The sequence below is a fragment of the Trachinotus anak genome, unplaced genomic scaffold (genome assembly GCF_046630095.1).
Source record: "Trachinotus anak isolate AG129_WGS33_773 ecotype Australia unplaced genomic scaffold, CSIRO_AGI_Tana_v1 ptg000010l, whole genome shotgun sequence".
NCBI lineage: Eukaryota > Metazoa > Chordata > Actinopteri > Carangiformes > Carangidae > Trachinotus > Trachinotus anak.
In genome coordinates, this window is record NW_027273861.1 from 7,879,060 (window position 1) to 7,902,008 (window position 22,949).

General features: G+C 39.0%; 1 protein-coding gene across 1 annotated transcript in view; it reads right to left on the reverse strand.

Annotated features, from left to right (window-relative positions):
* Positions 1–22,949, reverse strand: part of LOC139626815 (uncharacterized) — a 79,753-nt gene that overhangs the window by 17,954 nt on the left and 38,850 nt on the right. Inside the window, exons 9-12 of the mRNA XM_071487324.1 lie at positions 18,631–18,730; positions 15,803–15,861; positions 13,814–13,878; positions 4,187–4,333 (exon numbers count right to left, since the gene is read on the reverse strand). Of these exons, the coding sequence (XP_071343425.1) occupies positions 4,187–4,333; positions 13,814–13,878; positions 15,803–15,861; positions 18,631–18,730 (371 nt within the window). The remainder of the gene's footprint in view (positions 1–4,186; positions 4,334–13,813; positions 13,879–15,802; positions 15,862–18,630; positions 18,731–22,949) is intronic.

A 22,949-nucleotide genomic window follows, 5' to 3' on the forward strand; every position in this document is an offset into this window, starting at 1 on the left:
AAATTGTATATTTTTGATTTTTCACTTTATTTCCTTTTTTGTCACTTAAGCATGTCGGAGGCTCTGTATAAAAAGGAGCATGAGAGGGAGGAAGACTAACAGTAAAGTGAAAAGGCAGTCTGAAAAGTAAAGTGAAGGCACAGTCTGAGACTACAACTAACACTGTGGCTGTATCATTATCGCAAAAACCGTTATCTTGATTATTCTTATTCTAATTTGTATGGTCATTATTCACAGTAATGACACATTTTTGTTGCCAACATTTCTTCCATTACCATAAAGTAATAAAGTATCTTTTGCATCCTGAAAATATCTTGATCATGATATATGACACTTTTCACTCCCTTTGGTCTTTCAGTTATTCATAAAAGTGAGATGAGTTATTGCTGCAAGTTTCTTGTGGGTGTGTTCCTTGTATCTAACTCAGCCTTGATCCACTCATCATACTAGATTCAGTCTCTTGTCATGACAGAAACAAATGTTGCATGACTTTGAGGAGAAAGAAGACCATCCCAGGCAAGGTTTTTTTAAAAGTGTTTGACATCAATTATATTTTCAAACAGAAGAAGAAATGGATTGTGCAAGATTTTCTGTTCACAGTTTTTGCTTTTCCCAGTCATTGAATTTGACTTCATTTAAATTTTGCACAGCTTTTTGACACAAACTGCTTAAAGAGACAAAATTAAAATCCCCCTCTCAGTGCTCAGAGTAGGATAAAAGCTCCCAAAGCGAGACTGGCAGTATGTTCAGAGGCCATCCTTTCCGAGAAAGGAGATGGCTTTAAGTGCAGTGCCTTTATTTTGATAGCAAAAGTGAAAGATAGGCAGGAAATTCAGGGAGAGAGAGGGGATGACATACAGCAAAGGGCCACACGTCAGACCTCAAACCCAGGGCGCTGCAGTTAGGACTAAGACTTAATGGAATGCACTCTACCAGGTGAACCACCGGGGCACAGACCATAATTCTGATGACTATAGCAGACTAGTGACTTATTCCGGACTTGACGATTCTCTGCCCATTTTAACATTATCAACCATGTTTATAAAAGTTAAGGATTCTCCAAAATTCATCAGACTGATCTTAAATTACATCATCATCATCATCATCATCACCATCACACATCCTACTAACCTTCCTCTTTGACAGTGCTCAGTTTGCTTTGGTGTTGGTTTGGACTTGGTTTCACTAATTCTTCTTGTTAACATGGTTTGACCCTCACAAACCCCCAGTGATACACAACTGTAATCATGGGTAAACCAGGCTCTAAATTACAGAAGCTCTACTGTCAACCGTGTCAGCATATTTGGCAGAGTCCGCTGTTCCCATTTTCATTTTGAAAAGATGGTAACCATATACTGAGTGAAATTATACTATTAATGTCTCATTTCTCTAATTCTGTATCACAGAGCACTTGTAGCTCCATATGAAATTCATTAATGATGATAATGATGATTTTATTGTCAATCTAACCAATAGCAACAACAACAACAACAACAATAACAAATTAGCTAGGTGTTTTTCCTGTAATGCTGTAAACCCTCAACAATTAAAAAGCTATTTAACAGAGATTTGTAATCTTTAATCGTTTTTGACTGGTCCCCACGCTGTGTCTTTAGTCACTGTCAAACAAGCCACTTCTGAAAGCGTCCAACAGGACAGTGTGGTTTAGCTGGCTTTCATTAGTACAGTGACAGCCTTGGGCATAAGTGGTAGACAGTAATTTCAATTACGCCTTTGACAATTGTGCACAGCACATCAGTCACGGTGTAATTGCTCATAAGAACAGATTGTATAATGACAAATGAAGTGCATAAATCGTGGAAATGTGGTCACAATGTAATTATAATTACACCAGTAACAATGAAAATGAACAGGTCTGCTGTCTTAGTGCACAATGGGAAGCTTTTTCACACACCCTCTCCCTCAACAGCCTATGTACCCTTGGACTCAGCAACAGGTGGACAAAATCATCCAGTTATATTCTTCCTGCAATTTGCGCATCTCTCCAATCACCTTTACCTGAGCAGTAATGCTATCCATGAATCCCAGGTGTTTAAGCAACTGCAGGATGTCTAAAAGCAAAGTGCTGTTTCTGATCCCAGTGGCAAAAGACATGAGGCAGATGGAGAGACAGTCCTCACTTTTAGTTTTGTTATTACCCCCTTCATCCTAACATGGCCTTAAAAACACATCGCTGCTCTAAAAAACTCAACAGATGCAGGGGACAAGGTTAGAGGATTGGGATTTGAAGCAGTATAACAACCATGGGCTTCTCAGCACAAATTCCTCTAAAATAAATTAATAAAGATATGGATTTTCCACTAGGGGGCAATGTTGTTCTATGAGAGCTAAGGCTCTGACAGGCAGGGAGAGGAGAGCACCTGTCACAGAGGTTGTCTTAGCCATGTGGGTCACAGAGGCTCTGCTTTTTAAAGAGATGAACAGCGAACAGTGATGGGTAAGGGGAAGGAATAACACAGAAATAAAAATTCATGCCAAGCAATCAGAATGAAGAACGGTTGTTCTGCAAATCAGAGGAATGAAGGAAGAATTAATGGGAAGGGACGGCCTGAGTCAGGGAGCTATTACAATTCAAGGATGCTTTGAAACAATTACATATTCGATACAAGAGCTGCTAATTGTGCATATTCACACACTTCCCTGCTGATGTATCATCACTGTCACCTTTGGGCATCAGTGTAATGGCATACTGTACAATTCTGATGACAAAAAGCTAACTTTGCATCAGAAATAAGAATTTTATGATCTCAGGATGGGTGTGGATGATGTAATGGTATATAAAAGAGCTCCATGCCTGCCAAATTATTTAAGGACTGGCCTGATATCACTGGATGTTATTTGATAATATGCCATTCTACTTGAGATAATGGAGGATAATTTGGAATAGTTGCTTTGATTGGTTCATCCCTCTCCAGACCTTCAAACACCTATCACTGAATCTGCCTTTCAATCCCTTTTAACCATTTTAAACTCCAGAAAAAATGAGAGAGTGGAAACTGAGTTTAAAATGTTTTGTCCGCTACTGTTTCCAAGATGAAGCTTCAAGTGTCACCCTCAACTTTAAAGTCAACACAGATGAGAAGTCTCTCAGTCTGAGAATCTACAGATCCATGACAACTGAGCAACAACTGCTAATGAAGATTGTGTGTTATGGTTGAGAGCTGAGTAAGTGGGAGTTAGGAAATTCTGACAATTGCTATATGAATATACTTTTGACATAAATTAAAAACTTGCAGTGATATACTTTAATACTTTTTGATTAAGTCAGCCAACATTCTTAACAAAAAGCATTTACAATGACTGAAGATTGTTTTACTGATAAACGACAGATGGTTGGACTCTCCCTTTGCCTTACAGCTGTGTCCTGGAAAACCCAATATCAATAGTTTGGCTTAGTCCCAAGATCAGGCAAGGGCTTATTCTCATCAACCACAGAGTGGCTGTATGTGACCTCTGGAGCATTAACTGTTTTATTTTGGTTCATCATCATCATCATCATCATCATCATCATCATCATCGGGTAATAGCATTGTCCTTTGAACGTACGTATGACGTCACTAATATACAGTGGTGTGGATCATGAAGTGAAAACTTAATCCAAACTAAGAGACAACCCAAAACACACACATATGAGTAACAGTTATTCAAAATGTACTCTAAATAAGTATTGACATAGTGGAAAAACTAGGGTATTGCACTGTGTAGTGTGGTGCTGTATTTACCACTCCAGAACTCCTGCTGTATTTATCTGTGGCATCATACAGTAGCTACAAAGCTACAAATTGAACTTTTGGTGCATCCCTGCTCTATGCAGCGCCACAGCAACACGCCACATACACAGTAATGGAGACATGACTGCAAGAAGTTTTCTGAAATAATGTGAATAAACCCCGCAATTAATTCTCAAATGCACATGGGTGTCTTCTAAAAAGAAAATAATACAAATTCATACTTGATTAAATACTAAATCAAAATGGCTATTAGCTAACATCCACTGCAGGGTGGAGTAAAAATACAACTGTAGATGTAAATGCATTGTCTTAATGTCTGGGAATATGTTTGGCAGCAATAATTTAAACGCTACAGAAGTAGGCTTGTGGCTAAATGATTGCTACTTATGAAGAAAGCAAAGCAGGGGAGGAAGGCATACAGAGTAAACACTCACTCCTCCAGTGAGATGTTGGAGTACAGCAGAGGGGGAGCGGACGGACGAGGAACAGCTGGGCTGCTGGAGTCATGCTGGGTTGTCTCAACTGCCATCCACCTCTCTGGTAACGATGTCTGGGGAACAATTTCCAGCACTGCCCAGCACCTGAAACACACAGAGAGAGAAAATAACGGAATGAAAAGTTGAATGAATGAATGAATGAAAACATGTCATTTAATGTTACACATATACCTCCATTTATGTTATGGAGCTAATTCTTAAAACAAATTAATTCCCATCACCAATCAGGATACAGCCAGGATACATACGCTGATCAAACTTTACTCTTTAAAACACTGTACCTGACTATTACAAAGCAAATACTTTTTAAAACAATTACAATTTATGAGCCCCGGTAATGTAATGTATGCCCTGTATAGTCGACATAAACATTTTGAAAAAAATGATTTTGTTTCTGAGTCAATATGATATAATGTTCCCTGAGATATAAAGGGTTATAAAGCTAACCCTGAAATGAGCTTTTAAATTGAAAAAATAGCTGCCTAAAGGTCTGATAAAAACGTAGTTTAGTTATACTATTCTACACTTTATTTAATAGAGCATGTTTCAAAAAGCTACTGTCTGATCCAATCACAGTGTATAGGGTAAGGTGTTTTATGGCCGCCAAGGACAAATGGCTGTAGCATTAATGGCTGTTCTGTGCAAACATGAAGATAAAGTATCACAATCCAACAGACAACACCACAAGTAATTCCACAATTTCCACAGTATGTACTTGCAGGATGAAACACATGATGATGAAGAGATGGGGGTTAAAACAGTAGGTAGATTTCACTAAAACTGTTTGAGATGAGTTGCCAAAGGACCAAAAACAAGCTTCAGATTCTAATAGGAGGATGTTGCAAGACAGGGCCATTAGTCACAAAGATACACCATAGCCTCTAATCTAAAGTAAGACAAACACTCTTGCTTAGTCACCACTGGCACAAGGTTGCAATAATCAACATTTTTATATGAACAATGGATCAAATGAATGTGTAATGTGAACAAGCCACAAAGAATTATCACCTAACTCTGCAGTTCCATTCAGCCTTTCAAGCTATTGTCACATTTTTCAGCAAACTGTTTTGGTTTTATTGCACAAAACTTTACTGTTTTGATTCATTCTTACCACTCAGCAGTGGTAAGAACTCCAATGAGCCCAGCACCAAACAGCAGACAAACAAAGTTAGCGACTGGCCAGTGAACATAGTGGAGCACTTAGTAGCTAAAAAGCGAGACTTTCCCCTCAGGATTTGGTGGAGACCAAAAAGAGAGCTAAAGGGGAACTGGACAGAAACAAAACTCCAAATGAAGAATAATAATCTGTGCTTTCTAGATGTGTAATCAGGCAATAGTTAGCTAACATGTTAGCCATGTTTATATAACAGCAGCTTAACACAGGGCTGCCAATTCTTATGCACTAAGCATAACACTCACGCAATTGACATAGGTCTCAATATCGCACACCACACAAGCCTTTTCTCACACCAACTTTTCATCTTGGATTCCTAAAATTTGTGATTTTTAAGCGAAGTAAGAGCATTGTGTAGAACAACAAATCACTGCAATGTGTTTTCCAGCAGAGCAGCTAATCACAATAATTTTGTGGTCGAGCAACTAACCCATGAGTTACACCCACTGTGTGAATGACTGTATACTGTAGGTGGCAGTAATGCACCAAATGGTGTTGCATCTGCCTTTCAACCTGCATACAGAAAGAAAGAGGAAAGTTGGAGGAACAAATGCATAGCACAGTGATCATTTGTCTAATTTTATGAATTTGTTGGGTGTTACTCAGGATCTTTCGGTGTAGTTGTGGAATCAGAGATGCTAATGTCATGCCTAACAGTTAGCATTAGCTCCTAATTGTAGTTTTTTAAAGAAACTGACCACAGCTGTCAACAACAGCTCAGCTCAGATGATTTTCTGCTGCTACAGGATGCTCTCTTCTTGTGATGCAATGAGGAGCCACAACATGTAAGCAGGAATTTGGTCCAAGGCAGATTTCACTTTTACCAGGGAACCCTTTTGAAACTTTTCACGGAACAGCATACCATGTGGAGGCACGGCAGTCTTTCAAGCCTGGTTTTTCCTTTTTGAGAATGAGACTGCCACAAGCCTGACATAGAAACAGAGATGTAGTACTTTTTAGACCTCCCAAGGACACCATCATGAATTAATTACACATTTATCAGCAAGACCAATCCACTCTGAACTGAAATTATTCATTGCTTTAGTTTTGGCAGGGCACTGAATCACAAAACATACTCAATCAAGAAAATGAGGTGATCTTTGAAAACTGACAGTCTCTCTCTAGATGATGATTTCATTCTAAACACAAACCTGCTGCAGCTGGTTACACAGTTTTCACTGAACTGCTGGGCACCACCGTTACTGCATGTGTTTGATAATTTACTCCCTCCACCGCCACAGCCACCTCCTGTTCTAGTTTTCCTTTGCTCATGATAGTCCTCATGCTTGACTTTGGCATCCATTTCCTTCTGTATCATGTATACTCCATCACTCAGTGCTGCTTGCCTGTGGAGTTTTGTACTGTGTAGCCCTCAAGGTTTACTGTGCTCCCTACTGAATCCCTCAGTGCTGGATTCTTTAGGGAAGAATTTCAAGAGCAAAGCCTATTCAGAAAAAAAAAATTTGACTGTGTAAGTTTAGTGCATTGCTTACAATGTATTTTGGTCCCTCTTATGTAAATTAGCTTAAACCCTTCATCTTTCATTGTTGTAATTTTCAATATGAATTATTATAAGTGCAGTAAATACCTATGTGCCTGATTCATGTAATGTTTGTTTCATTATATACTTGGTATGACCTCCAGTAAGAAATTATCATAAGGTAAAGAAAGAAAAACCTGCAATATGAACAAAAATCCATTTTACACCTTCTGAAGTTTACTTTGTGAAACTTGTGTACTTTCCCTGTACATAATTCCCTTTAAATTTGTTAAATTTGCATTAAATAATGAAGTGAGAAAACATGCTCATTATCAAGGAAGCATCTACTATGAGTGATTACCATAATATTCAGATGAATGCAGAGTGCCAGTCTTCGAGGAAGGAGTGCATGGAATCCTCAATAGGAATTTTACAGGATCATCTTGTGCTGCTGAAGACATGTGTCTACATAATTTATTTTAAATTATATATTTTTGTGGTGGCCCAACAACTTCAATGCTCCTTGGCATTGATTCTACAAGTCTCTGAACTCTACTGGAGGGATGAACTACGTCAGTCCAAAATCTCCCATGGGTGTGTTCAAATGGGCTGAGATCTGGTGACTGTGAAGGCCACAGCATATGATTCACAACATTTTCATACTCATCAAACAGTGACCCCTCTACCCTATGGATGGAGGCATTGTCATCCTGGACCCGTCATTGATAAAATGCATTCCTTGCCCCTGACCTTAACCTTAACTATCACAACTAAATGTCTATCCTCAACACTTACCCTAACCCCTAAACCAAGTATAGTAAAACAAGTGCACACACATACTCACACACACACACACACACAGTGAACTTATGTTGGGAGAACAGGTATTGTGGTTGTAACACACTGCAGCAGTCCAAAAACTTTGTACTAAACGTGCATTATCATACAAATGACAGCTTGCAGTGGTAAGATAAAACATTTTAACTTTAACTTATGAAAAACCCAAAATGAACACTGTAAGTGCATGACAATTTATTTATATATAAAGGAATTATTGAAACAGCATTTGTTCAGAAATGATTCAGTCCCAAGGTCTTTGATCCATGGTAGTGGTTGATCACTGTTTCAACTACATTTTGGTGTGCTTAGAGCAAATAAACCATGTCATGGTGCCTGTTTGTTTAAATTTCATGTCTCTTTGCTCAAAAGCTGATAATATGAGCTGGCAAACAACCTGTATGTGTTTAATGTGCAGTATTAACTTGGCATCATCATTCTTTTGGCTGTCACACGTCCCACTAATCTGTAAAATGTAACCTAGCTTCAACCTGCCTCAGCAAAAACTGTGAGGACAGATTCATAAATCAGCATTCAGGAGCTCTGCTGCATCTCCACTCACCTGTCAGAAAACTGAGATTTGTTTTGAAATACCCTGAAATAAGTATTGAAAAGATTCTGATGGCAAATTGAGAAGATGATATAGAATCAACCAAGAGCCTTTTGCTAGAGGCATCCTCATGTCTTGATAGTTAAGGCATCTATTATCATTCACTTTCACAAGTCTCATACATCAATGCCACATAATTATGCATTTCTTGAAATTCTTCTTTTTTTCTTGATTCTATAATATAATAGAAAACCCCCAAATGACTATTCAATGGACTGTGTGGCGAGATTCTTTTGTTAACTACTGTTGTCAAGGTCAAGGATAAACTCTATCTCAACCCTTAGGCCAGCATGGATGAAAAGTCTTTGTAAGTGCTCAGAAAAATGGACACCTAAATTTCCATAAAAATGGGGCAAACTCTATCTGCTAAGGATGACCGTAGATACGACTGAGAAGTCCAGAACAGCTACTAAATGGACTTTATGGTGAGATTACATTGTTTTGTTAACTACTGTTTCCAAGGCCAAGAATGAATTGTAAAGCTCATTTAAATTCACAATGCATCATATACATAATGATAGATTTTAATAGTCATATGAAGATGTTCACACTGGATTATGCAAAGGGTGGAGTATCCCACACCATAACATTATAACTGAGACTGTCCTAACTGTTATGTTAAACTGCTGCCATTAACAGCTCAGATATGTGTAGACAATCATGGCTGATCAGCGGGCCCAACTAAGCCCCCCTTTGGATTGTCAGGGTGTTTAGGTTTGGTAGAAACAGCCTGATATCCTTTAAGGTACACAAGTCTTTGAAGGTTTTTTAAAAACAAAAACAGGGGAGTGGGAAACAGATGATAAATCACAAGTTCTTTGTTTGAAACCGAAGGCCATAAACTTAGGCTGCAGGAGAGAGAAAGGAATTCACGGACAGGTAAATTCTCCCTCCTCTCTGCGGCACTGGCAGTTGGTCTCTTTGAATCGGCAGTGCAGAGTGCAGCTCTGAGAGATTTATCCATTCATTTGTTGTGGCTACGCTCGAATGCACCCAACAACACACCATTTCTATTTTATTCTACGAGTCTTTCACTCTGCTGGGTGGCTCAACAGAATTATGTCCCCAACGATAATTATCAATCAAAATTATAGTCTGAAAAATGGAGGCAGAGGAAACTGCTTACCAGGACGTCAAGTATGAACAGGACCCCAAAAAAGAAGAAGTGTGATAAGAAAGAGAGAGAGTTGAGAGAAAGCAAGGCAAGAGAGAGGATTTGTATAACCGTGCAGTGTGAGCCATCATGATTTCAGTCATCTTATAGTAACAAACTAGTTTTTCCATCATAGTTTTATGCTATCAGATAATGTGAAATGTTATCTCTAGCAGCCTACAAAAACAGTGTTAGTTGTTTTACCCTCTTATACCCTCTAGTTTGCATCTGTAATGTACCCAGATCTCAATGATGTCCATGAAATAAAATAGAAATGTAAGAACTGTGTACCTCATTTTTAAAGAGCCACACTGAAAATCAAAAAGGGACAATGGCATATGCTTCAGGACAGTCCAAGAAAGGCATTCATGGCGATGCACTTGTAAGTGATTAGCACTTATGTGTGAAGACTGAAAAAAACAGCACGAGTAATTCGTTAAAATTCTGATTTCATCTCCATGTACCTGCCTAATTGTTGCATGCATGGACATGACTTTCAAATGGTCGATTTCAGAAAAGGTTAAAATATGAGATGCAGCCCCCATGTTTGAAAGGTGTTACAGAAGCTGTTTGTGAGTTGATGTCTGGATATCCTGCTGTGACAGTTACACAGCCAAAGCACAGCCTATAGATACGATGAATCGATCTCTACCTCAGAGGAGCAAACCACAGATTTAGTAATGCCTTCTAGAAAAATAAGCCAGCAGTCACAGTGATAGTCTCTTTGCACTTGCCTGGTGCTCATGCTAACTACGAGACTCAACAAACTCCCTGACACAGACAACACCATCTTGGTGTAGATCCTCATATTCTCAGGTCTGTTGAAAATGTTGGGCATGGTCCTTCGAGAAGTGCTAACCACAGACCGAAGAAGAGGCACATGTGTAAATGGGGATAATGCACACACAAAGGGGTAAGGATTAGCCTAAAAGCCAAAAGGTCGAGAGTAAGCTGAAAATTAGCTGAACCAGAGTTTCTGGTGGACATGGAGAGACACCCTGTGTTAGCTTGAGCCATGGGAACCACTGGATATGGCTGGTTTCATTCAAACATACAGAGATGGAAACCCCAACAGGATGACGGTCATTGAGAAATTAGATGAAAGAACATTACAGCCTAGAGTAGGTGATGTTACACTGCTGGATGCTGGACAGTGAAATGTGCCTACTGAAATGTATTGTTTAAATATAAGTTGCGCCAAAATATAACAATCGAAATACTTAAATCAATGAGCAGAAAATTTATTTTGCTTTGATTCTGTTACAGACATTTTTAATTAAAACATTTTGGTATCATATTTAACTCAAAATTCAATCAGATCCAAGTGTTTTATCCCTGTGAAGAAGGGCAGTCTATCTGTTCATGACTCGTATGACAAGTCTATACCATTCATGAATTTGTACCTCTCTAAGTATCTAAGTATGAGAAAATTGGTCAGGTGCGGCAGATTCTCTTAAAACTCCTATGTGCTACTTAAGAACAAATCTGTTCGTGTGACTGGTTCTTGCATGAGGCTCATTATGGCCTTATCAAGTCTGATACATCTCTCTAGTGTTGCAGTGGTATATAAATCAAAACCTTCATGGTACATATCTACAGCAGTTCTCTAGATGCATCACCATTACTCTTAAATGAACTGTGGTGTTGACAGATTGATCCTCAGAGTTCAATATAAGTGGATGCAGTGGCTGGTGCATATTACATGCACCTTTTGTGTGAATCTTCAAGGAAGAAAAGTCAAACTTGTTGAGCCCTGTAAAATAAAACACTTGGTTGAAGGCTTATAAGATGTAGCTCTCTAAGCATGCATTTACTGAACTAAAAATAAAAACATAGCTTTGTGTGTTTTTTCTGTGCATGTGTTGACCAAAGGTGGTGGGAGAAAGTGAAGAGTGTTTTCAGCGAATGGACATAACTCTGAAATGTTATCATGAATCGATAAATGGAGCTGCTCTTTGAAAAAACCTGCCATTATAGCGCATTGCTTTGCCACGCAACACTGCTTTCAAAATCTGGTGTGTAGGTTGGACACAAAACAAAAAAATGCAGCCTGAAGCTCATAAATCTCAGAGAAGTATCCCAGAGGAGAGAGACTTATTGTGTGGAGCTGCTGTAAGTTGTTTTGCCAGAAGCTGATCAGTAAAGTACACTAAAGGTCAGATGCAACCAACTGGGTATAGCTCAGTGAAATTTGTCATGGGTGTGTAAAGTAAAACAGAGTATTTTCTTCAGTTTAAAATGTGCCTGTCTGATAATTTTATATTTTCACATTTTTTAAATCCAAATTACTCCTATCATTTAAAAAATCTGATAGACACAAGTCGGTGAAAATACTGTCAGAGATGCACAGCATGAATTCTGATATTGCAATCTACATACCGGGGGTAGTAGACAAGCTTAAGTGTGGTGTCAGTCTTGCTTTCTCGAAGTCTCAGAAGATTAAAACTACATTTAGTGATGTGGGTCATCAGTATAGTTGTGGTAGAGAAGTTGTAACGTGATGATATGATGAAGCGATGTAACAGAGAAAAAGGGAGGAAAGTAATGAGCCTGAGTTGAGGAAACAAGTTAGGACAGTACTGATTCCCTGGCATACATACTGTACCCAGGGTGACCCGGAGCTATATAGTTTCTTGCCAGGAGCAGGTAGTTGTGATTGTCACTTGACAAGAGTTTCATCCATTGTTGTCTTTATAATACAAGATGTACCCTCTGAGCAAGGTCTTCAGGGCAGATTGGAGGCTAAACTATGACACTATCGGAAAGCGACAAGATGGGCCAGGGCTAGCTGGTTAGTATGCTAACTTCAGTAGAAGACAAGATGTAACAAAGACAAGTGATAACGTTGATGTTGATTTCCACAACTGGAGACAGCTCTTCGTGAGGAAGGGAATGAAGTTTGATGCTGAACTCAAACAAATTAGCAGAGTCTTCAACAGCACTGTATCCTATACTTCCCATAATGCAACTAAATAGCATATAAGCTGTTGCCTATATGGTCAATGGTGATGTCTTTTAAAACTCCTTGATGAAACTTGATGTTACTTGAGTAATTCTCTCAGACTTGACAAAGCATCCCCAGAGCCATAAAAGACATTATACAACTGTTTTCATAGCTAAGTAGAACTCCAGCACTAGAAAATCAATTTAGATACGTAAAATCTGTGGAAGTGTTTTTAAGTTTTCTCTCACCATTCGTTTCATTTTCTCTCGCATGAAACTTTCTCTTTTCACTCTTCTCTTTCTCCAGCCTGACTCCAGATCCCATACTCTCGAGGCTTGTTTCTATGTCAGGGGCGAGAAACTGTGGGTTAAATGTTCTCCCTTCATGCACCCGTCTGAGACTCTTCAGCTGAAACATAGGTTTCAAGAGATTGTGGATGGTCCATGCTCTCTTATGCATCTGGACTCTTCTGTGCATGATTGCTATGCCAGATGGTCTCCTTTACCATACTGCCTGCCCCCACTGCCCAATCTCCTCAAACCTTTGCTAAAGGTTCTCATAGGGTCTTGTCTCTGCAGCAAATGTCTCTGTCTCCCAGATGTCCAGCAGTGTGGTCACAGGATCATCTGACCACCACAATACTCACGGTCTATCACATATCAATTTATAAATTCAGAGTTTTCAGAACTTCCATGACAACACTTCAACCTTCATCCCAGCTATCCACAAAACAGCCAACTGTCATCTTTGCCCTTAACTCCTATGGATATTTATTTACATTACACACCCTATGACTCTTATTCCTTTTAGATTTAGCCATTAAAATTTATTTTAATCTATAACATACAAGGATTTAAAATATTAAACAGTTGAGACCTCCCTATGATGGCTGAAACATACAGAAGCTTAAACATGACAATTACTGTGGCGAAAACAAAGCCACCACCCCCTCACTGTTTTTCCTGCCTCCATAATCCCTGACCCTTAGCCTGTGGTGAGGTTGAGGCAGTCATTCCCAAGAATAGCCCAGTGTCCTGTGGTGCTCTCCACTGGGAGACAATACACCAGATGCTCTCCTGAGGAAAAGGTCTCTGCCATGGTACAGGAGTGGATTTAGAAAAGTTGGTAAATGGTATAAAAATTGTTTTCCTTGTGTTTCAGGTAGGTAGCATGCCTCTATTTTATTTGTCATTATACAGTATGTTTTTTTCATTTAGGACAGTGCAGTCAGAGAAATTAGAACAAGGCTGAAAAAGATTATGACTTTAAAGGATAATGAGACCTGGAAAGGTGTGTCACGTTGCCCTTAGGTTCTTCATTAATAAAGAAGTTGAAAAGAAGGAGCAGAAGAGAATAATGTTCTCACCAGAGGATGTTGAGCACAGTGCAGGTTGTCAGGCCTCCAAGAACTGCTCTCCGAAACCACAGGATCTGGCCATAAAGGAAATACAGAACATAGTGACCAAGATCCCACTCAGACAGACCTACAACAGAATTTTGTAAAACAATAACATAGTATAATCATATCATCCCAATCCAGTGCCAGTGATAATCAGTAAGCAATAATATTAGCTTATTTACTTAGTATGCAACTGAAGAATGTTGAAGAGAAGTCTTCAACACTGTCACTGACAGTGTGTCACTGTCAGTGACAGTGTTGAAGACAGGGTTTGATCCACTACCCTCTAGTGTCTTTTTATGTTTTATGCAAACATATCTGTGTACAATGCAAAACACCCTTTTTCCAAAGTCAGATGTGGGTGGTTACTTCTACGTCGCAGGGTTTGTTATTCTGACAATGACATTGAAAAATTAGAGCAGCAGAAATGCAGGCTTGCAGTCAGTGACAGTGGGTGAGGAGCACATACTCTCCCACACATAGAGCAAACAATTGCAGTTGTGGCAATCAGCAGTGACAAAACTGTTAAGAAAGGAACTGTAGCTAGAGTTGGAAGACTCTGGAAGGTCTGGACCGACACTCCCTCTCGATTGTGGGCCAACTCTGTCATTGTGCACTGTGCAGCTGTTACTGAAAGCACTGACATAATGACAAATGAATTAACTACTACTCCATTTGGCATCATCTAAAAAGAGCCATCGCTTGGATGCCTCAGAGAAGGTTTATAGTTTTTATGCAAAAAGCGTCCAGAGCCGAAGGCTGCAGCTCACCATCATGATGCGGGTGACCAATGAGAAAAGAGACATGCAGCAGTATAAAACGAGTGTGGACAAGGGACCTTTTACCATCAGATCTATGTGGAGACTGTCATGTCTTGCAGATTAATATATGAAATGAACATAAATGCTACCATCATCATGTTTGCCACATGGTTTTCATAGTTTGAGGTTTGACTGGGTCTCTTTAAATTACATCATCTGTGCCCTTCTCTTCCACAATAGTTTATTAGGACCTGCCTGAAAAATCAGTGCCACCAGCTGTTTATCCTAATGCACTCAAATCCTACTATTCACACAACAGTAGTGGAAGGAAACACGCATCAATTTGTGTTACATAAGTGTTTCTTAACTGCTTCTTTAAATGCTTTCAGTCCTGTTAATTGAATATTATTACAGAACAGCTTCTGCCTACATTGTTATCTTTTACATGCATATTGAAGGTATAACTGCTGCCTGTTTGTCAACATATAGATACTTTTTCTGCATGTTGCCCTATTTACTGTCCCCAAATACTGTCTATACATTTACATGCATTGGTGCATTATTCAGACATGGGTGTATAGAACAAAAACTAGACAATGTTGCCTTGGGAAGAGCTGTGCCCTAACCAGCAGCGCTTCTGACCTGACCAGTAACAATTGACCCAACCAGCAGGTTGGGTTAGTGGCCTGGCAGGAAAGGTGAGACACAGCCAATGGAAATCAGAGGTACTGTGGGATTAAGAAAAGTACTTAAAGTACTTCAGTACTAAACACTGAATTTAAGGTACCACATTAATGTCCACACTGACTTTTTTTCAAATAATTCCCATTCACAACATTTACTTGCATTTCTTTTATCAAAGAGTTGGTCAGCAATTGTCTGCTTGACCAAGCCAAGGAATATTTTGAATTCAACATTTCATAGAATACCACAAATGAACACTAGGAGCTGCCCAGTACAACCACAGTGGTGTTGGTTACTGAGGTGCTGAATTGGACCTACAAAGCCCAGGTCCATTATAACCACCTGTCTGAGGTTAAGGTCACCTTTCAGTTTTTCACTGCTCCCCACATGTTACAGCCTCTCTCACTGTACTAATGCTGAAGAATAACAGTGCTGTGTCTCTTGAGCCATTTCTGAATTCAGCACATTAGGTCTACACGACCACTGGGATGTAGTGGAGGACTAAATTTACCTGTGTTCTGTTGTGTGAGATCTGTGAGAAAAGCAAAGGCATCACGTTTACAATCCCTCCTGTTGAGACAAAAACAGAACAGCAGGTAAATCTCACAGGCTGTGTTGTATGTTTCCATTTTTTCTTTACTGCATGGAAACAAAATTTTATAAAAAACTGTTTTTGTAATCCTTATACATCTGCTTCATCCATAGTATCCAAGCAAGGTGGTAACAAGCTGAAAATAACAGACTACTTGAAAGACAATACCCTTTAGAGGTAACCTAGTATAGCTGGAAAATAAACCAAATTCATTAAATTACAGGCATTATGAATGTCTTACTGCCATAAATTATTTATATTACAATTTTCAAGAACGTAGTTGCCTGGATCCCATGTGACTAACCCACAAATAGCTTAAACAACCATAATTAATCATATCAGAAGTGGAGTGACACAAGACCAAATGTACAAAATGTTCAGAAAACCTTGCATCATGGGAATCTACAGAAACTTATGTATGCTTTACAGAAGATTGGATCCACAGTCTGAGGGAAGTTTCCAATTTTTCAAGTAAAATTACTTTGCAAATATGGTTTATAATGACAGGTATCAAACATATGTCACCCTGTCAGTGTCATCTACTTCTGAAGTTATAGTTTCTTCACTTGTCTGGATTCTGCTACTTCTAATATTTTGGTGCTTTCTCCCTTTAGCTTTAACTTTAGAGGTGTCAGCCCATATAAGCTGCAGTGAAATCTGTCTCATCCTGCTTTAAGGAACTGCACCCCAAACTAAAAGGATTGTATTAGTCTGCGTTTCGGTGGGTAGTCCTGGAGTGCCATCATAGCTGCAATGTTGTTTGAGAGGCTTTTTAAATCCTGACCAGAGTACAATTTTGAGGTAAACATAATCCTTTTCTAATCTTAAGAAAATGATTTAAAGTTGTTCTATATACTGTTCCACACAACTAGCAATGACAAACTGCAAAGCAGCTGTCATAGCTGGCAGTTTGCATGTTCAAATGGCCCTCAGAAGTAATGAAAGCTGGAGGAAGTACAGCCAGAGCTGTCACACAAATGCTAATGAAACAGAGCGATAACCCGTTATACTGCCACAGCTAATGTGTTGCAGTGACTTCAGGAAGTCCAAGTACTCACTGGTGGTATGGATGAAAAACTTTGAAATGGAGTTGTACACTGGTTCAGGCCTGAGCCTAAGTTATGTTTGAATGCATTTTTGGATAATCAATTGTTTTCCCATTTATTTTGTTGTCTAATTTAGGTTTGTGCTATGCTTAAAATCCATTGTGTTTTTATGCAGGGGAGAGAATAACTTGCAAATAGTAGGAATTACCACTAATATACAACTTCACAAAGGACAGACGGAAGAAAATAGGAAAGACAGCCATTGCAGGAGGTTAAGTCTGAGAGGAAAACCTGAGAGGAAACTGTATGAAAAATATAGTATCTGTTATGGTAATATTTATGAATCTCACCATTCAATTTGATACTGATTTTTGGTGTCTCATTCTCATGTCTTTAGCTCACTGAATTGCAACTTGAAAGATAACTGCTGAGAGAATATCACTGTAGGTTCAACCAAAAAAAAAGCAGATTAAAGAGTGTGGGAGTACACAAATTATTTACTTGAAAACTGGAATAATTTGAGGCATGTTACAACCCTCTGAGTGTATGACAATAATGGCATGAAACTGTAATGTACTGATCATCATGACTGGAAAAATGTCTTTATTATAAACAGAAATCTCTCTAGGTGTGCAGGACCAAGATAAAAACGTAGCTGCCCTGTCAGTGGAGAACAAGCTCATCGAGTTTTCTCATCGAGTTTTCTCATCGAATTTTCTTCATCATGGAATCAGAGTTGGCTGAAGTTTTGTGACACAACGTGTTGCTTGGGTGGTTCATTTAGTGCTGGACTTGAGCTTCATGAGCTGATGTCTTTTGGTACGCAACAGTCAAAAAATTCATCACCTTCATCTTACAAAGATGAATGTTATCAAGTCAAGAAAATGACCTTAACATAACTCTTGTGAATGCGTTCTGTTCTCTGTCCAGCTGCAGCACTGTGCTTATGCTACTTAGTTCCACCTTTTCTGTTGCTTCAATATTATAACGTTAATACAACATTATTAATTTTGTAAGATTTTGATTTTTTGTACAGATTTTCATCACAGCCATGGATGCTGCTGCATAGCACAGTAGTCTATAAGCTATAGACACAAGATGTTATAGACTATAACATCTCGTGCTACAGACTACAGGGCTTAGTCATGCTACACAAATCTTTTGGCAAATCAATATTATAGGGAGGTTCAGTTTAGCTTGACAGCAGACACTGAGATACCGTGTACATCTGAAACATCTGATCTTTCTGTTTCTGTTCATGAAAGGTACTGGAGTCTGTATATAGATATTCCCTCCCAACCAAACATCAGTGAGATGAAGGGCCACATTTTCAGGATGTTAAGAGTCTGTTTTTGGTTGCATTTCAAATATATTTTTAAGTTTGACTCTAACACTTGTGTTTTTGCCTTATGTATAAACTTTTTTCACATGTCAGTGAATATTATACTCTACCTCTGTATTTTCTAACAGAGCTGCAAACTTTGACCACTTTGCTGAAAGCTGTATACAAGCTGGTCTTCTAAATCTGGCTGACAGCTGCCTGGTGCTCAGGCTAATAAACTGTAGGTGGAAAGTGAGCTGATCATAGAGAATATACACATTAACAGAAAAGGTGTGCAGTAACAAATGAAGTGATATAATGAATACAGCCATTGAGGAATAAAGAGAAAATAAGCAACATTGTAAGAAGCTGATTCTCACCCAGAGCCACTGTGCCCATTAGGAAAGGTTTCCCCATCTGACTGAAGTCATTGCTGCTTTGAAGGCCGACCTCTGACCCCACTGCAAATGTCACAGCCACCTGAGACAGACAAACAAACAAACACACACACATGTAGGTTTTCTGTGACAGGTCTTGTGAGATTCATTTTGTTAAGGTCAAGATCAAGATGAAGGCAGATCAGCATCAAGGTACTTGTCTTGTAAGCAGGTAATTAAACCCTACACAGCGATGCAAACATCACAGGGAAGTAATAACAAAGAAACATTTATTTTGTTTATTTCTTAATCTTTAGGTCTTGTCAAATGTTAAATTCACCATGAATTATTATTATATTTCCATATAACTTCATAAATTGGAGGATTGCTGCTGTCGAGACAAACACTCAGACCATGGCCTAAAAAGAAAAAGACAAAATTCAGTTAAAGCAGAAAGTCATCATGGGTTCGAACTTCTCACCATCTCATGGCCCAAACAATGATGGGACTTCTAACATAGCTTCTAACCATTTTTGGTTAGAAGCTATGTTGTTCTGAAAAGTATATTTAAAATCTATAGTGGTATCCTTGTATTTGATGTTCTCCACTTGACCTTCAATACCCTGTATTAATAGGACCTAAGTAACAAACTAAGTCTTTTGTCTTTTATTTTACTCTTTGGGCAACAACATAAGGTTTGATAACTTTTGTTGATATTTTCTGTCGCAGTTCTTCTATAAGAAACTTGTCAATGGCCTGAAAGAAGTTGTGCAGATCTGTATTGAGAGGGACAAAAACGCCCACTGAAACCTTAAGTGAAACCACTCAACTACCACAGTGAAGTCAGAAGCCTATGCAACATTTAGGGAGATGCGTAAGTGCAGTCCGCGTGTGAAGCCAAAAAGAGAGTGCCAGAACACAGAGCAAGGAGTAATCTTTGTGTCTTCGAGAAGCAAAAATGCTCTGTGGTCTGTTTGCTAATGGACAAAGAGTGATGTGAACAATCTATATGAAGCAAACCATTTTACAGCCACAGGTAAGTAATGGAGGTGAAGGAGGAAAAGGTAAGACAGGAGTGCAGTGAAAGCAAGGGGCAAAGGAAGAAAGAAGTGAGGAAGACACAAAATTGAACAAATGATGATTGGTTCTAATGACTTCGGAGTAAAATTCTTGTTTACAGACTAGATGGACTGAAACCTCAGAGAGGCCTCTTTGGACCAAGAATGGACCATGTTTTACTGACGTTTTACTGGTAACTGCTCATCACACACATTTTCATTCACACACAAACATTCATTTCCTCAAGACCTAATCTAACCTTAACCATAACGACTACTTGCCTAACCCTAACCTAAACTTAACCTTAAAACATGTCTTCACCTTTAATAATTTACGTGGTGGGGACTTTTTGTCCCTATAAAAGAAGACAGGCTTCTGTAATGTGACTGTGTAAACAGATATAGGTCCCCACAACATGAGTAATACCTGGACCACACACAAACACACTCACACAGACACACACACACACCATAAACCTGACTGCATTGTCCTCTTCCAAGTGATTTGACCCCCCTGCACCAGGCTGCAATATCCTCCTGCTGTCATGGGAGCCAGCAGTATTAAAGGTTCAATGACAACTTTATTATAGGTGAGGGTCTGGAGTCTTAACCAATTATAAAGCCTGAATAAATGTCACGCTAATTATTTTCAGAAAGCCGTGAAATTGTAGTCGATTCTCCGTGAATAATCTACCTTCCAACACAATTCCACAGCTCGGTGCATGAGATTCATTTAAAAGTGTGTATGTGTTTTGTGTGTGTGTGTTTGTGTGTGTGTGTGTGTGTGTGTGTGTGTGTGTGTAAAGCTGTTCATCCAAATTTCTGTGTGTGGTTGTTGTAATGGCCAAAGCTTCATTCAGGCCTATTTCACAATGACTTAATAGGGCTCTTATCAAGGTGTATCAACTTCATTTGGGCTCCATTGTTATTTTATTTAGCTGCAGGTTTTTTTGTGTGAAGCAATCAGTCAGATGTCAGACTGTAAGGAGGTGCTGCAGCAGCACATTGATTCGGATGAAATTATAGAGAGGAGAGGACAGGAGAGGTCCCATATGAGAGAGGCAGGTGTGACTTTTTCTTTACTTAGCATGTGTAGTTGTTGCTGACATACCATGATATGAGTGGGAGCTACTGGTGGCACTATCCTGAGGGGGTTGTACAATCACAAAAATCAATGTCTGTGCTGCATGGAGAACACTGCAGACCCTGGCATCCAGACTGAAGATGATGGCAAGTTTGCAACAGATGGCCTGGGTCACACTGCCCAAAATTGGAGCCAATCAGATTTTTTTGTAGCCGATCTGTAGCTCTAATAATATTATAATTGTGTGTTTAATAACAAGAGTAAGAGCGTACAGCCACTCTAGCAGCTCTGAGAGGCTGTACTTAGGCACAGTAGTGCTTTGATATACTGTAAATGCTAGTGTAAGCATGCTAGCATATGTTCATCATGTATGTATGATGTAGCGTGTTTAGCATGCTAACATTTGCTAATTAGCAATAAATACAGTAGAGGCACAATTGAGGATGACTGGCATGTCATTGGTTTTGCAAGTGCTTGATCATAAACCAAAGTATTAGACACAAACTTTGACCTGATGATGGCACTAGAGGACGAGTCATATAGATCACTAAAGTCAATAGAATTCAAAATGTTCATAGATTATAGTTTCAAGTTGGATAGTTCTGAAATTTCCTGGCCATTGTCCTCCCACATGTGATTTAAATCCTGCTCAAAACAAGTCAACTTCCTAAGTTGTTTACTGCCAAGGTTTCACATTCACTTTTCATAAAATTGACTTAAAAAGGGCTGGATGCACCAATCTAACTTCAGCTTTCTCAGAGTATTTTTCCACAGTGTTTTTCCCTAAGGCCAGTGTTTAGAAATTGGAATAAATTATGGATGCCTTTATTTAGGATTATGCTCCTGTGAAGGGAGGAAATCAAAGAGACCACAGCAATGATTTTGTTTTGAGAACGTCTGGAAATCTCTACAAGCCTTTTCCCACTTTTAATGTGGAAAAAGAAAATAAATAAAGTACTCATTTTAGGTCTGTGTCATACTTTAACAGGTAAAATACTAAAAGGCACAATTCATCCCTTTGGCATGGAGTAACTGAAAACATAACCATGTCATTTTACCAATTAGTGAACAGCAGCACAGGTTTATTATCATTACTTATTACTTACACAACTCCATGCCACCACAGCTACACACCTACACTCTGGAATTATTCACTGACCAACAACAACAGGCCTTGTGTACATAGGAAACTCTGAACAAAACTGAGATGATTCGTAACTAAGAAGACACAAAATGTGAGTAACACAACTCTGGAGTTACTGAAGGTGTTTTCTTATTCTTTCGTCAGAAGTTTTTCCCTACCCCTTCCTCTGGCTGGAAGACTCTTGAGGGACTGCTACTGGACATGACTATTTTTTTTCCCTGTTTATTTTATTTTTTTAACATTGTCCTGTTACTGTCTGGTCACCACAGTCCAAATGATAGAAGATAAATGATAGATGTGTTGTTGAAATGTTAATATGTTCTTTTGAGGAGCCTTATATTATTACTGTGTTCTCAAAGCAATGATCTCAAAGAGCCTCAGTGAGTGGTGCAGTGAGTTCTTTGCAGACTTTTGTTACCTTGGGTTTTGCCTCTCAGGCTACTGACATGCTGCCCTGCCACACTGGTGAGGGTTTTTGGTGGCCGCTTGCTGCCGGAGATTAATACCTGCACCCACCAGCAACATAATGAATAACTTTAATACATTACTGAGCAAGCGTACCTAGACAACATTATTCTATATAGCTCAATGAGACAATAATTACCATAACTAGTCCCTGCAGAAAAGAGAGAAGCTGGAAGGAAAAGATCATGACCAATCCTAACCCATTACCAAGTCTAGTCAAATTTTGCCTCTTTTCCAAGGCTCACTCCTCCTTTTACGTGATCATGTAGTAATTTTTTTCGAAATAAATACAATACAACTAAATGATACAACATTCTGCCTTAATTGTTTCATTTCAATTGATAGTAACATTTTATTCTCTTTTATTACCTCATCAAAAACAGTCTTTAATGATTTGAGGTCACTGGGTGGCGAGGGGGAGGGTCACAATGCTGGCCTCAACATCGTGATGAGTCATTGGTGATGGCCCAATTCCACTACCTCTGCGAATCCATTTCCACTATCAAAGTCACATGATGCTAGGCATGTTTTTCCAGTAAAAAAATGGTTATAAAATAATCTTAAAAAACAT